Here is a 16,742-nt window from a genome sequence, read left to right on the forward strand (position 1 = left end):
AAACCAACATAGTAAGTCATGAATCAACCATCTGTGTTTTCCATTTGAAAATGGGAAAGGGCCGATTCCACCGCAGAGAGGGTCAAGAGAAAATTTTGGCTTCAAATTAAAGTCAAACAAATCGACCAATCTGTATAATTGTAGAACTATCTAACATAAATTTAAACATTCATAACTCTATATGTCAATTTACAATACCCAATATGTGGATTCATCTAGAATCCCGCCACCAATCTATAACTAAAAGAAAAAATAATAGAATTGTAAGACAAAAGGTACCTGCTTTGCTTTCTCACCCTCTTTTCGGCGCCTCTCCTCTACCCTCTGCTTGTTCTTCAACTCCTTTTCGTGCACTGTAAGCACCCCCACACAAAATTCGACACAATCAAAACCAAAAAATAAAAAATAAAAAAAGAAAAAATAACAGCTCTCGTAACTAAAATAAAACCCATATGGATTAAAAACAAAAACCCAGAAGTGGGAAATAGCCCAACAAAACATGACATATATATACATATATATATATATGTATATATATTTAAATTGATATTAATAGGGAAAACACAAAACTTGATAAATCTAATGAACAATTTCCTTCAACCCAATAAATATTTTTCCTTAAATAATCCAGAAACTCCACTGTCTTGTCATTAATACTACACCTATGCCTCAGTCCAATACTAATTTTTTTTATTTGCCGAAAAGTGGAAAAAACCCAAAAGGCAAATAAAAAATTAAAGTGTTATAGATGATTTTAAGATGATATTATTTTACATATTGTTGATACACAAAACCGGAGGTCTTGGAACAATGTAAATTCGACCGTGAATCTGCAAGAAATGTAAATAACACAAGATGTATTGTGGTTCACCCTAAGGTTTGTGCTATGTCCACACTGATATTGTATTTCTGAGAGGATTATGAATGAGAGAGTGTGAGAGCCTCTGTAATGAGAGTGAGGCTTTGAGAGGGGGTGAGAGGGCCTAGGAATTGGTCTCCCCTAATTGTGAGGGTAAGGAGTCCTTTTATAGAATAATGGCTCCTCACTTATTACATATTTGCCCCTTCCTTTATTACATAATTACATTTAAGTCCCCCGAGTATTTATACGAGATCTAAATACGAAGGCCTTAAGTATGGTATAAACACATATAATATGTTTATACTTAAAGAGATGATTTTAAAGTGTTATTTACCAAAGTGATGATACTATTTACAACCAGCTCAAATCACACTGACAGTTTGCTCTTTGAGCAAGTTTTTGACAAACCTGAACAGTAAAATGGACAAATTAAAGGTTGTAGGAGATGAATGAAAGGGACCGCTCCACTGCGTATTTTTTTTGCTTTTGCTTTCTCCAGACATCCCTTGCTTTTTCTTTTCATTTCCTTAACGAGTGCAATATTTGCAAGAATGACAGGGACCGCTCCACTTGCAAAGCCTATGACCAAGATGTTGGCTCCCCAACTCAAAACCTTCATGGCCTCTTTCGTAAGCTTACCTCCAACCAGATCATACAAAACATCAACCTTTTTAAGCTTTCGGGGATTTCAAGAAATCCTTCACACTTAGGATAACATTTTTGCTGCTCGAGTCCACCATATGATCAACCCCCAATTGCTTCAAATACTCCACCTTTTCAGCTCCCCTAGCTACAGCGATAACAATGGCTCCCACAACCTTGGCAATCTGTATGGCTGCAAGGCCAACTCCTCCAGCTGCACCAAGGACCAGCAATACTTGACCGGAGGACAAATTGGCCCTATGAACAAGTGCCACGTCTTGAGCTTGAAGTATGAGCAAGTGTCCTTGCGGCTGAGCTGAGAGAGTGTCGGAGTGGAAGTGAACAGAAGACGGTCGTTGGGTCCCACATCAAGCGACGGGTCCTTCTAGTCTACTTGGAGCTGGGGTGCACGAGAATTTCCACCAGGGAGATCCGCGTCGGTCTCCGATACGTCATCGCCGGCGGTAGCTGATGGTCATTTTTGGATTTTCCCGTCTTCTTCGCCTTCTTGGCCATGGTATCCTTGGACGTCGAGTAGTTCATCGTCGCCGTCAGCCTCCAAGGGTCGGGTCTTAGGCCAACCGACCCGACTGCCCATCGGAGAATGGTCTGGAACATTTTGCTGTTCTCAAAGGTTTTGCGAGGTTTATGGGAGGAGGCCAACGAAACAGCAGAGAAAGAAGAAGGTTGAGAAGGTGGCTCGCTGGAGAAGGTGGCTTACTGTTCCCAATTTGAAACCCTAAAAGCAGCAGAATTTGTGAAATCAAATCTAGGGGCTTTTGGTAGCGTGATTTTGGAGCGAAGGAAATGAGATCGTTAGAGCAGAAAAAGCTCTACGAACAAGAACAAAGAGCATAAGAAAGAAATAAACTTTTCTGAATAACAGACACATTTTTTTTTTTTGCAGATTCATGGCGGAGGTGAAAAATTGAGAGAGAACCGACATAACTTTTCGTGTCGATTCCCACAGACGGCGTCAAATGTTGATGCACAAAATCGGAGGTCTTGGAACAACATAAATTCGACCGTGAATATACAAGAAATGTAAATAACACAAGATGTATCGTGGTTCACCCCAAGGTTTGGGCTACGTACACACTGATATTGTATTTCTGAGAGGATTGTGAGGGATAGAGTGTGAGAGCCCTTTGTAATGAGAGTGAGGCTTTGAGAGGGGATGAGAGGGCCTAGGAATTGGCCTCCCCTAATTGTGAGGGTGAGGAGTCCTTTTATAGAATAAGGGCTCCTCACGTATTAATATTTGCCAATTCCTTTATTACATAATTACATTTAACTCCTCCGAGTATTTGTACGAGATCTAAATACGAAGGCCTTAAGTATGGTATAAACACATACAATATATTTATACTGAAAGAGATGATTTTAAAGTGTTATTTACCAAAGTGATGATACTATTTACAACCAGCTCAAATCACACTGACAGTTTGCTCTTTGAGCAAGTTTTTGACAAACCTAAACAATAAAATGGACAAATCAAAGGTTGCAGGAGATGAATGAAATTTCAAATTTATTAACCATTAATGGATTAATGAAAATTTGACAGTAACACTAAACATGGTAGTCATACAGATTAGGAAGTCATCCATCTATAAACCAGTCCTCATAAGTTCATTCACTTGCACTATTCTTCTATTGTCTGATAAAGAAAACAAAATTCCTGTAAGTACTCCCTAACCATATGAGCAATAAAATCTTTCAAAAGGAATCCCTATTTTCTCCACATTAAAGAAAACCATAAAAGCATTATTAATGACTATATCTGCAAACCAAATCTCTTTTTTTGTACCCGCTAAAGTACACATATGAATATCAAAACAAAAACCTCAAATTATCATAGCATTTCCTTTCTATCTTAATTTTTGAAAAAGGAAACACAATGGAAGAAAAAAAATCGACAATTTTATCTTGTAAATCATTACTACATAGAGTCAAAAGAACTTCAATTAAAGAAGGAGGGAAAAGAGGTGCAAATAACTGGTGCTTAATAGAAATCACTGCCTAGTCATCAGCTCTTTGTAAGCAAAGATTAGAAAAGTTTAGGATCTAGCATGATAATTTAAGTTACTTGAGATTTTTCAATGTTCGCAATCATTATGCTACTATATAAACTGATGTATTCTTCGAAAGAATATAATTGGTGTGTACTTATACGTAACACCACATATTAGCCTTAAAATCAATATTAGAACTTAATTAACTTGCACAACACTCATTTTATTGCTTACTCACCAACTTAAATATTGGCTCTTAGATAAGAGATGTAATGGTGACTTCTTAACCTTATATGATGCACGGTACCAAAAATCGCAGAACCTCCAAAACTCTCTGAATGCCCAAAATTCACAATTATATAATCAACAAAACCCCTTGGAAAATGTTTTATACAATAGTTTTCAATATTGTTAACAAAATGCACATGTTTATGCAAGGAGTTAAACAAAATGTAAATCTTGGTATTCTTCCCTAAACTGTAGAAGCCCGCCAGACCTAAACTCTTTTCAATCTACCCCGAGTTAGTAATGATCTACTGTAGGTTCTTTTGGTCTAGATAGCTATTGAATGCAATCTGAGCGTGAAGGTTACCTGATGCATGGTGGTTTAATTATCACCTGTTGCTTTTTGAGATGGAAAGGGACTAATTCTTGTCTTTAGCTTAATGATATCAAATTCAGCTTGGTTCCAAACGTACTGCAGAAGCCAATTGAAAGTTAATGACATCTTTGCAAGTAAACAATAGTTTAATTTGTCATAAAATTTGATCAGCTCTGCATCACAGAGATGAGAGCACCATATAAATTTAGGTTCCTAAATATTTTCAGCAAGTCAAATGACAATATTCTAAAAACGAAAACTACATTCTGGTTCTCAAGAAATATTGTAAGCTAGGAAACACCTGAAGTTGAAATAAAGAAGTGTTGTCAGAAATAACAATTCCCATCTGTTTTGGTCTTATGATCACTCACTCCCAAATTATCAGATTCTTAATACCATTTTTTCAAAACCTTGCATCTCCCAAATTATCAGATTCTCAATACCATTTTCTCAAAAACTTGTATACAACAACTAACCTTCTATTGTTTTCAATGTTTATAGATTACCGAGCAGTGTAAATTTCGGATCCTTTCTTTAAAGCCAGAGCAGATAGACAAACTAATTGTAAAATAAAACATAAAACTGAGAGAAAAAAAGATACATGGGATAGGTGGAAACTTGTTTGCAATTTCCCATGTATATCCATAGCACGATTTTGAATTAATCTGCACAAAAAATAAGTTTTGCAGGACACATGATACCAGGGAAAAAAGGGTATACAGAGATTATGATAAATTGTGGGATGTTATGAAAGACTTCTTGTTAATACTATATGTTACCTCAGATTCTTTATAAACACCTCTAGGGGTAACAAAAGTAAGTATTCTTCACTAATTAACTCTCTCAAATGGGCTCAATTTTCAGTTTAAATTTGGTCAACCGTTTAGAGTGCTTAACGTTTTTAGATTCTTCATTTCTTAAATAGACTAAAAGAGCAAAAATTAAAATGAAATTAAAAAGGTGAACCTGGTGGTCGCCGCCACCGCCGATGAGGAGATCGAGGGGATTGATTTTAGCTTATCGGTTGAAAAGCTAGCTTTCTTCTTTCTTATTCCCATTCAGGTTCTATTATGTATCTTTTTGTTCCTTCAAAACACTACCAGTAGTTCTAACCACGTGCCATTGGATCATAGTCCAAACAATAAAATTAAAAAAATTCTATCACATCAAGTTCAAGCCTCCACTTACAACAAACTAATGTGTGCAGATTGGGCATTCATGTGGCTTCCCTTTCTCCAGCCAAAACCAAACAACATCATGCTCATCCTCTGCAATTAAAATACAACAACAAAAAGACATCAAAATGATAGGAATAAGAATTTAAATGATTAATTTTTTCTCAGATTCTCAATCTTCTCTAATCAAATCAGCTAACCCTTTTCAAAACCCTACAAATAACAGATCGAAGGGTTTATGCAGACCCAAATTCAACCATTAGAGAAAAGGAAGTGGCGATGGACTTCTGGAGAGATAAAGTTGTTTGAATGAGGAGAGAGAAATTGAATTTTGGAGAGAGATGGAATTTTAAAGAGATAAAAAGCAGAAAGGCGAGCAAGAGGAAGAGAGAAGGAAGGCATTTGGTGGATTTGTGTTTGTCGTTCGTGGGTTCCGATTGGAGAGATCTGCACTGGAAGGAAATGGAAAGGTTTACTGAACCTTCTAGAGAGAGCTCGAGAAATCTGAGAGAGAACACGCGTCCATGATCAGCAACACGCGTCCAATATGTATAAACCTGGCAAAAATGAAATTAAACAAATCAAGTAAGGGTAAAATTAGAAATACACTGTGCTTATGAACATTATTTCAGTTCATTTTCTCTTTTAGTAAATATATAATTTGCTATTATTTCTTTGTCTTCCTTTTTTTTGTTACGGCTACTGGCGACCAATAGAAGCAATGAGCAAATGGACATGAGAACTTCAGAACTTTCTGGATGAATATTAAGAAAGTTGGTGTACACCTTGATACATGCACTCAACCCTTTGTAATTTATGATGTGCGTTTTTTCGTACGAACTTATTGTGGGTTCACACTAATTAATTTATTCGTCTATTATCAGATCAAATCCTCGTCACTAAATAACAAAGACCAAATGTGAGGTGTGCAAGTTGAGTAAGGTAGTGTGCTCACCCATTTGCACTCTAAGTTCGAATTTTCCATTCTGTAGTTTAGGATATCATTTTGTGAAAAAAAAATATCAAGACAAAGGCACCATCTATTGATATATAATGATAAATAAGTGTGGTGTTTAATTGGGTCAGCCTTAAAAGGTGCAAGACTAATACTGGAAAATCCTATGGTTCAACAATTGAATTGATACTAAATCATTTTGTTGACTTGGAATTATAACAAGTAAACATTTTTGGCTTCCCAATTTGGTGGTGCTCTTCCTTTTCCCTTCTGTTATGATGAACGTTGTTGCAGAAATGTGTTATGCCCTGTGATTTGTAGTTTGTGGTGTACAACCAAAAGTTGAGATATCAGTGCTAAATAGAAAATGTTTTGTTGGGAGGATAGGAAGCTGAAAATATTAAAATGATTGAACGTCTATAATTTGATAAGTCAGCTTTTAAAATATCTATATTACGCTCTAATCTAATTATGTTTTGATGTAGATTTACCTTTGTTTATACATATATGAAATTCTTATACTTTCATGATTTTCAGGATTGAAGGTGCTCAAGCTCTGATGTAGATTTATCTTCCAGTTGCTTGTGAGTCTAAATTTAATTCAGTTTATTTATAGTATTTTCAAACACTCACTTGCATATATTTATGTTCAATAATAGGTATTATTTGTGGTAGACCTATCCCATCCGAAAGATGATTGAATATATTGAAAAGAAGATGGCGAAATTGTACTCTCAATTTAGGCATCGGTTACATCGGCACTACTTATCATGTGAAACACCTACAAGAGGACAAGGTAAACTTCCAAATGATCTAATGTTGAATGGGAGACCAAGAAGTCATTTGGAGTGGTTATGCGATGATGTTTACGCTACTACACTCTTTTTTATATGTATTCTATACAATCTTTTCTTGTATAAGTCCAAGTTAGATACCAATGTTTTCTTATATGGTTAAAAAAACAATTTTTTAATTAAGAGTTGATTTTGTGATAAAGCTGTGATAAAGCTCTGATAAAGCTGTGATAAAGCTCTGATTTTGTGATTAAGAGTTGATTTTGTGATAAAGCTCTGATAATCTATGTAATGTTACCGTACAGTAATATAGGGGTGCTTTACAAGTATTTTGTTAACATTAGTCATAACCATATGCATGTATTGTTTGCATTCGTATGCTTCTCATCGCTTTTAATTATACATTTCAGATTGGTAAAATTTGAGAATGGCTACAAGAGTACTAGAGCTGAAAGCAATTTATATAGTGTTTATGAAAATTTGAATTAATATGTACAACTGAAATATATCACTTTATGGATGCGTTTGTTGCACCGAACTATCTCGGACTGGACTAACTTCAGGGACTAAACTAGGCTGGCTTGGAATAGAATAAGCTTGACTGATTTAGTAAAGCGTTTGGTATAGTATCGAACTAAGAAACATGAGTCAAATATTATATTATTTAATTTGTACCTATTAAAATTTTATTATTAATTTATATTTTAATGAATATTATATTATTACTTCAACTTTTTCTTTTGTTCTTTTCTAGAATCATGTTTTCCTATTGTTTTCTCCCCCACTATCTTCCTCCCCTCTCCCCTTTTTCTCCCTTATTTCACCCTCCTGTTCTCTGTACCAGGTTGCTCCTTGCTTTGTTGTTCCTTTTGCTTTTCCTTTGCCTTCATGTGTGAGATAGGGGTTGAATTTTGAGTTGGGGGCAAAATGCATGTGTTATTGGCTCGAAGGTGGGAGTTAGGGGCTGAATCTGGTTTGGGTTTCTGGTTTTTTTGGTTTTCTGGGTTTTTTTATTTTTTGGGTTCAAATTTTGAGAGTTGGATTTGGTTTTGAAAAGGAAAAATTGAAAAAGTTTTGCTTTTTTGTTGCGAGTTTTGCAGGATCTGGGTTTGAAAGGGTTGTAGAAGGCGAGGAATGAGCAGATTGGAGGGGTGAAGCAGGGAGGGTGAAGCGTTGCAGAGTTGGGCTTAGCCGTCAGCCTGATTTTAGGGGGTCTCGCTAAGACCCTCTAGCGAAGCTCGTAGTCCGGTTTAGTCGAAGCGAGTCTCATTAAAGTTAGTCCCCGTGTGTAACAAACACAAGATTACACTACCATTTAGTCTAGTGTAGTTCTGTGAAAGCTAAGGAAGGCAAACAAACGCGCCCTATATATTACAAGTATGGGATTTCGGAACTTTCCAAATTGTACACGTGTCTAGTTAACTAAATCTTCTATGTATGTCATATACCACAAAGAGTCAAATGGGATGAATTTTTTCATATTTATGTGATGAATGTCAGTTGCCACAAAAACCATGTTTTCATATTTATATTTCACTCAAATATAAAGTAGACCCGGGAGTCAATAGCGGAGCTAGGAATTATTTGGTGGGTGGGCTAAACTAAAATTATTACTAAGAGATCAAATGGTTAAAAAAAATTTGTTACTTACATAAAGTTACACAATAACAAGTCTGAAAGCAATAATTTAAAGTAAGAAATTTAACTATGAATAAAGCAAGTTTCAACTAGATTTAACAAAGAAAACATTTGAAGTTGCAACTTATAGTAGAAAAAAACATACATCATCAATCTTGTCATAACAACTTAACAAATAAAAGAAAAAGTACCTATTCAAGTTGTGCCCTTCGATCCTCAATGGAATTGAAATCCTTTGTTATTTCTTCTGAATCCATCTTTTCGGCAAGCTCTTTTCAATGTATAGAACCATTGAATCTACTAGAAACTCACTTTCCATCTCCATCTATCAAACTATCAGAAAAAATATATTAAACTTGAAATTGAATTTTTAAAGTATGAACTCTTAAAATTAAAGCAATAAACAAATAAAATCATCAAGACATAAGAATAAAGTGATCAAAAACTTATCTATTGATGAGAAAAATCAATAAACTTTCTTATGTTTGGTTACTATAAACTACAGATGAGACGAGACGAAAGCTTTCTAAAAAGTGAAAAAGGGTCACTGTTGTACCCCAAAAGTCAAAAAAATAATAATAAACTACTCATAGGAAACCTAAAATAATAAAATATTAAATCCATTCTTTAGAACCGGATGACTACTCCTAGGAAACCTAAACTAATCACTATAGACTACTTCCTAGAAACTAATCAAATAAAAAGATTTATTGAAATGTGTGTGTCAATGTGTATGATTTGAAATATAATAATAATAAATTTTGATATTGATTAAAGTAAATAATTTATTTAATATTTATTAACTCTTACCTTCTAAAAGTAGTATTATTTTTCAAAACTTTTACTTATTGGGTGGGCTATAACAATTAAAAATAATAAAATAGTCTAAATCATCAGTATTTTTAACCTTAAACAATTAAAACTCTCCCTATGCTAGAGCCCACCCTAGCCTTGTTACTGCCTCCGCCGTTGCTGGCAGTTTCTTACACAACACAAAAATGACGGGTTTCGAGTCAACACGATAATTAATCGGGTCATTATCGGGTGATCCGTTAAGAACCCATTAATAACGGGTTCTTAATGGGTATACACGCGAGTAACACGTGAGTAACCAGTTTTGACCCATTAAGAAAAATAAATTATAATTTTAAAGTTTAATTACTAAAAAATTTATTATAAAAGCCATATTGTATATAGTGGTATATTCTATATTAAATATATATATTTTTGTATTATTATTCTATGTAAGTTAAAAAATTAAATTTTATTCATTTAATTATTTTTATTATGAGAGTTTCTTATTATCACTAATAGGATAAATTTTACTTTCATATGTTGTTGTCCAAAATTAAAATCAACTAGTATAGTAGTAGTATAGGCAATAAGACATCCCTACAAGTATAAAACATGTGAAAGAATATATAAACACTCGTGATTCATCATTCCTCCACGAGTAGACAATGGTTACACTTACATTATCGTTTAGATTTTTAAAACCCTCCAAACCGTCATGAATAGTGTTTTTTATTTGAGTGTAAAAGTAATAAAATTAATAATAATTATTGTAGAAGTGTAAGAAATGTAAAAAAAAAAAATATATATATATATATACACACACAATCACTCGTAGTGACAAGTTTTACAACTTTCGTGAAGGGGTCAACTTCGAAATCCGACACTATAATCGATAAACCTTAAACTTGTATTTAACCGTCGATTGTCGTTTAAGCTTTATTCTTTATATTGAATATCATTTTTTAAATTGTCTTTTTTTGAAAACATGATCTTTTAGGGGATGTAGGAAGATGAACGGCTCGGATCTTTGATATCACGTCCCGATATTTACGGTTAATTGAAATATGAGCCGATGTTATGCAGTTTGTAGAGACTTTATAAACACCAAGCAATATTTTCACTAATGGTAAAACTTTGAAGATAATATCAACGATCCGAACCGTTCATCTTCATATATCCTCTAATAGATCATGTTTTGAAAAAACAAAATCTGAAAAAACAAAATTTGGTGAGAAAAATGAAGCATAAATGTAAACAACAATCGACGGTTAAATTTTGATCTATGATTTATATGATTATAGTGGCACATTTCAAAGTTAAGCCCTTCACGAAAGTTGTAAAGCTTGTCATTACGAGCGTTTACATATTTTTTCTATATTTTCACACCTCAAATAAAGCCTCACTGAGAAGAGAGTGCTAATGTAGAAAGCCTCATTGAAAATATCATCAATATAACTCTTGAAGACAATATATCAAGCCAAAGTTCCAATACCATTTCCCATGGTGATTGATGAAAATTGAAGAGTTTGATTGTAAGAAAATGTGCAAGGTTCCAAACCTTGAAACATAACTCCCTTAATTTTGCAAATCTTTTGAACATTTGATATTTTGTAATGTTCTAATGTTTTTTTATTTTATTATACTCTTATTTTGGTTATGTAAATATGTAATACTTGAAAGACAAATGTGTTTTTATGTTTTGAATGTGATAATATAGTATGTATATACTTATTTAGTATTATGTTTTTCATTTGATTATTTATTGGTTTAAAATATATTTTCCTTAACGGGTAACGGATCTGGTCATATTACCTATTAATATTATCGGGTAGATTTCGGCTCAGGTCATTTTACCCGTTTATTTTAATAGGTGTTACACAACACGACCCATTAAGATATCGGGTATGACACGAAAATGATACGAACATGAGAAACACGACACGAATGTCAGGTCTAATATAAAGTGATAATTTGGTAGGAATCCAGATCCTAACCCAGCAGGGCCGGCCCTGAGGGTAGCCAAGGTAGGCGGTCGCCTAGGGCCCCCAAGTTCGGGGGGACCCCAAATTTTTTTATACATGTATATAAAATATAAATAAAGAAAACGTAAGAAAATCACAATTTGTTCGTTGGTGCAGTGGAAACGGTTCCACTCCGTTTTCATTGGGGTGGGGTGGGCAGTTCGAAACACCTTTTAGGCATTAGTTTTTTATTTTTTCAAATCTATGAAATTAAAGATTAAAATTAAAGATAAATTGCTCTTTAAAATTTTTAAAATTACAAGAATCAAAGGGAGTTAAAATAATTCAACAAATATTAATTTTGAATGAATTTAAAATTTTCGACTTTAGAAAAAAAATAACAAAACCTCATGTTAGTGGGTTGTTTATGTTTAAATTCTTATTTATTTTCAAAAATATTTTAAATAAAAATTGTATAAATAGAAAAAACTTGAGTTTAAATAAAAAAACATACAAAGGCCACACGTGTGACAAGAAGCTAGTGAAATTAATGGCCTCAATCTGTCCAAATGCATTTTTTTTTTCTTTTGCTTTTGAAAATAACCTAAAAAAAATAACAAAAACTAAAATAATCATAACTTTGTAATCCTTTTTCTTTCAACTTCCCAGTCTTTCTATTTCTATTGAATGTTTAAGCAACTATCACTTTGTCCTGAAGATTGTAATTTGAGGTAACCAAACTTTGAATTTAAATTTTCTTTTTCAATAATTTATTGTTAAACTAGGTTATTCTAAAATTTGATTCGCTAGTGTGTGTTGATTTTAGAAAGAACACAAGACAACCACTTGGCATTGTTGAATTATTATATTCGTCAATCAAGTTTTATTGTTTTTTACTCTCTTGATCATCAAGTTTTATTGCTCTTCACTCTCAATCTTAGTGCATTTGTGTCTAAAGACATGTGACATGTAATATTAAGTAATGTTAGTATATCTTTTTTCTTTTGATATTATTTTTTAATGATATTCGATGAAGAAATATATTTTTTATGTAATTAGCGATTTTTGTTTTTACTACATACAAATATACAAAGAGTCAGTGGTCCAAAAACTTTAGGGCCCAACTTTGAAGACTCGCCTAGGGCCCCCAAATTCTCAGGACCGGCCCTGCAACCTAGATATTCTTTCAGAACCCCAGCAGAGGGAACACTCTTCCTTTCATCTCTCTCTATGACCTCTAGGTTTTGTCTCAATTACTTTCTCAATTGATGTTATAATAATTGTTAAAATTGTTAGATTTAGGGTTTGGATAAATTAATTGTAGGGATATTGATTGTGGTTTCAGTGTTTTGGTATGTCCCCTGCACAGTGCAAAATTCCGGTACTATTTGGGAGTTTTGGTATTGCGAGTCCTGTGTTTGGCTTAGATGTGGGCTTGAATTTGGCTAGTGCTAGTTTATCAAAAATAATAATACTTAGTCTTGTTATTTTTATTGCAGGTGTGGGCTTGAATTTAATGTAATTGCTCTTACTTATGAGGCTAGTGATGATGAATTTTATTTCAGGAATATCGTATAATTTGTCCCTTTATTATGTTTTCTTGTTGGTTACTAACTTGTGTTAATCTCCCATTCAACTGATGATGAGAATATTGTATATTTTGCCCCTCTATTATGCAGAACACACTGAGCAAGGAGCTTTCTGCAAGTAAGTTTGATTATGCTAGGTATATATTGTATATTTTGGTTTTTTGTGCCTTGTGTTTACACACATGGATGATGTCCTTAGCATTTTCTTGGATGTCGGAGTAGTTTGTTCATGTCCAATGCTAGACATGAGCAAGGAGCATTGTGCAACTAAGTTTGATTCCCCTACTAGTTACAAACTGTAGCCATTAATATAATATCAAGTTGTTGTGAGAATGTTCTTAAGTTTCAGAATTTCCTTTGTTTTCTTGAGGGTTACTAATCAATCCCAGAGTTGAATTGCTGCTTAACTATTATTGTGTTGGCATCTAGAATAGCTTTCGACATTTCCACCACAGGAGACTTCCTTCAGGTAATTTATCTTTTGGCGAATTCATATTAAATTGTTGTTGGTTACTAATCTTTCCTCTCACTTAATCTTTCTTCTCACTCTCACGCACTCTCTCATCTCTCTCTCTCCCCGAAATGTATTTTCTACCCAAATTTTTTTTTCTTTCATTAATGTGTTTTTGGAGTTAATTAATTGCATTTGGTGTGGGTGGAGTTTGGGGTATGCCAATTTTAGGAGAGATTATGCCGATTTTTTGGTATTATTTTATGTTGTTTTTTGGTTATTTGACCATGTTTGTTTTGTTCGTAGGGAATCGTCGAGACTTTGAAGGCGAAAGTTGAGGATTAGGACGCTATCGGACCATATCGCCCACCACTACCACCACATTAGAATTGTATTATAATTTTATTATTGTACTCTCTTAATTTATGTGTACATTTTTAATATAATATATATTATGGATAATTTGATCACTATTTTTCATATGTAATTTTATTTTGAATATGTCAATTTAAATTAAAGTAATTAAGAAAATAAAGATACAATTAAATTAAATTAAAAAAGTACAAATTCGAAAAATCTTGCGCTACCAAATATTTCGTCGCGCAAACAATTACTATAACTAAATTAAAATAAGAGAAATAATAAAACAAAAATAAAATGCCTTGTGCAACAAAATATTTCGTCTCACAAACAATTAATTTCGTCGTGCAAAGTATTAAATTAATTTAATTAAATAAAAAATAAAAAACCAAAAACTTTGCGTGACGGATATTTATTTTTTTCGCGCAAACCCTATCGTAATGAGTTTTGCTCGACCAATCATGCGCACCAAAAATTTCGTCTTGCAAGATTTTGAGCGACAAAATCATACTTTGCACAATAAATCTTATTTCGTCGTGTAAAGTGTTTTTTTATAGTAGTTTATATTGTGTCACTATGATTTGAACATGAAGATTGAACTTTATTTGGAATGCGATTCAGTGCTCATGTTATGAATAGTGTGATGCTTGAATATTATTCATATCTCAGAACCACCTATGTTTGTGAGTATGATCGGCAAAATATTTTTCTTAGAACTACAAAAAGGAGAGATATTATGGCAACATGTGTAAGTTTATATTTGATGCAGTAAGAATTGGGTGTTTATTTAATTTTTTTTTAGTACATCGATATTTTTACACTAAGGGGAGGGGGAGTTCAGTGAAACTACACAATGGGCAACCTAATTTGGTATCGAATTCACCATCCACGAGATTCGAACCGAAGACCTCTTCCTAAGAATTGGGTGTTTATAAATACACGTTATAACTTAGTAGAATAATTTGTTGAAATATCCCACATCGATTATATCTATGTGAAAAGAAGAGTTTAAACATCTCAACCTCACTCCAACTAATACCGAGACCTTTTGTGATTATACCTCACATCTAACACATTGAAAGAGATGTTTTTGCTTTTATTTATAATGAGCCTATTATGCTATGCTTTTCATGACATAAAACCTCACCTACAACAATTACAACTTGTTTGTATTCATCATTATGAAGTTAATATTGTCTACTATGTCTTAAAGGTTTGGTTGTCTAATATTTTTTGGGACCTTTTGCCCTTTTCATCCCTTTCCAGCCCTCAATTCCTAACTTCGTCACTGGCTGTGATTGAACCCGTATTGAAGTACCTTTCTTCGCCGCCCTTCATCATCTCTTTTTGCAAGTAATTTGTCACTAATTATATAAAAACAACTAAAAATTAGATAATTATAAAAATAAAAATAAATGCTCTTGGTTTCAACTTTTTCCAACATTTATCCATCAATCAACCAAATATATTGAACGATCTATTAGTTGAGAGTGATAAATAAGAGAGGACAAAGAAATTAAGAAAATAGGATAATGGCCTCAAAAGATTGGTAAATGTTCTTAATTCTTCTTCATATGTATATATTAGTCTCATAATAGATTACCAATAATATGATTCAAATTCACTTCTGACGAAAATCAAACCCAAAACATCTCATTTACAAGTGAAAAAAAATATCACTAGACCGCAATACTAAATTGCTTTTCGTACATAAATTTGTTCCAATGTGATTCATCATTTATCCATCATACATACTTTTGAAAAACATTAAGCAATAGGAAATTGAAACATTTATTTCAGCCAACCAGAAATTGACATATTATGTGCCTATACAAATTTTGGCAATGAATGTAACAATTTCTTCCTATGGGATAGAGATCCCAGTCGGATCTCCCCCACCAAGTCCTAAGAATCTAGAGATTTGGACTAATGAAATTTGATTCAACTGTTACAATTATTATCATTTTTAGAAAAACTCTCTTATTTGTAGTCGTTTGATCAAATTTCAATAATCTGGTTCTCCAAATCCCTAAGATTTGATGGGCTGAGATCTGGCTGGGCTCCCGTACGTTCCTATGTTACGTCCACCACTATTTCTTTTTGAATTATCTTTTGTTTTTAGTAAACAAATTATTTGAGGCTGCTATGATTTTATGCCACGTGTCAAATCGTTTGTGGCTGAGTTCATTTCTTTTGGCTGAGTTTGTTTTTCCCCCAAAACATGCCGAATTTAGTTTTGTTTATTATTTTTATTTTTCACCTTTGAACCTCATCCACAAACTCTTTCTTTCGAGGTTACATTCGTAGTGGAACGAAATCCACTTTGGATCTTACACTCATGCCCATGGACCGAGCACTTTACACCATTCATTTTAAATTATACAATCCTTATTAGCTCATTTTATTTACACATATAATTTATTTTTAACGTCCAGACATATCTTTCTTGAATGGTTCAGATCTCACTTCACAATCGCGAACAATGATTTTAATATTTATTATGTGAACGACCTATACTATATTAGAAAAACAAAATTTGTCCCTTTTTTTGGTAAATCTGCTACGTTCACGTTGTAGACTTAATTATGGTATGTCATGTGGCATGGCTTTTCCTCATGTATTGGAGAGCAACGCTAAACTCGTATTATTGATACAATGTTATTTACAAAAGCAATTTTACACATTATATTACCCCATTAGCACAAGTCATCAGAATAGTAGTGTATATGAGTTATGAAATCTTTTTCCATGTAAAAAACTATAACATGTAAGGAATTTCTCACAAAGGAAAGCTTCCCGCGAACTTTTATCTTGGTATACTTTTATTTAAGTTTAATTTGGATTGGTGACTCTATTGGATGATCCTCTAGAGCAAACCAGGCAAGGCAATGAGTCACTCTATTGGAT

At 33.3% G+C, this 16,742-nt stretch overlaps 1 protein-coding gene and 1 long non-coding RNA gene across 2 annotated transcripts; both read right to left on the bottom strand.

Moving 5' to 3' along the window:
* Positions 1-1,533: 1,533 nt before the first annotated feature.
* LOC126614163 (uncharacterized) lies at positions 1,534-2,122 on the bottom strand. The gene is made up of 2 exons (XM_050281756.1): positions 1,928-2,122; positions 1,534-1,815 (listed from the first exon to the last, which is right to left on the bottom strand). The coding sequence occupies exons 1-2, from the start codon at positions 2,120-2,122 to the stop codon at positions 1,534-1,536; spliced, it is 477 nt and encodes a 158-aa protein (XP_050137713.1).
* A 1,632-nt stretch (positions 2,123-3,754) lies between these two features.
* Positions 3,755-5,765, bottom strand: LOC126622806 (uncharacterized). Its single transcript, XR_007623546.1, has 5 exons — positions 5,493-5,765; positions 5,306-5,385; positions 5,084-5,182; positions 4,109-4,213; positions 3,755-3,850 (listed from the first exon to the last, which is right to left on the bottom strand). It is a non-coding gene; the product is annotated as an uncharacterized LOC126622806 (long non-coding RNA).
* Positions 5,766-16,742: the final 10,977 nt, after the last annotated feature.

The sequence above is a fragment of the Malus sylvestris genome, chromosome 1, assembly GCF_916048215.2.
Source record: "Malus sylvestris chromosome 1, drMalSylv7.2, whole genome shotgun sequence".
Taxonomy (NCBI): Eukaryota; Viridiplantae; Streptophyta; class Magnoliopsida; order Rosales; family Rosaceae; genus Malus; species Malus sylvestris.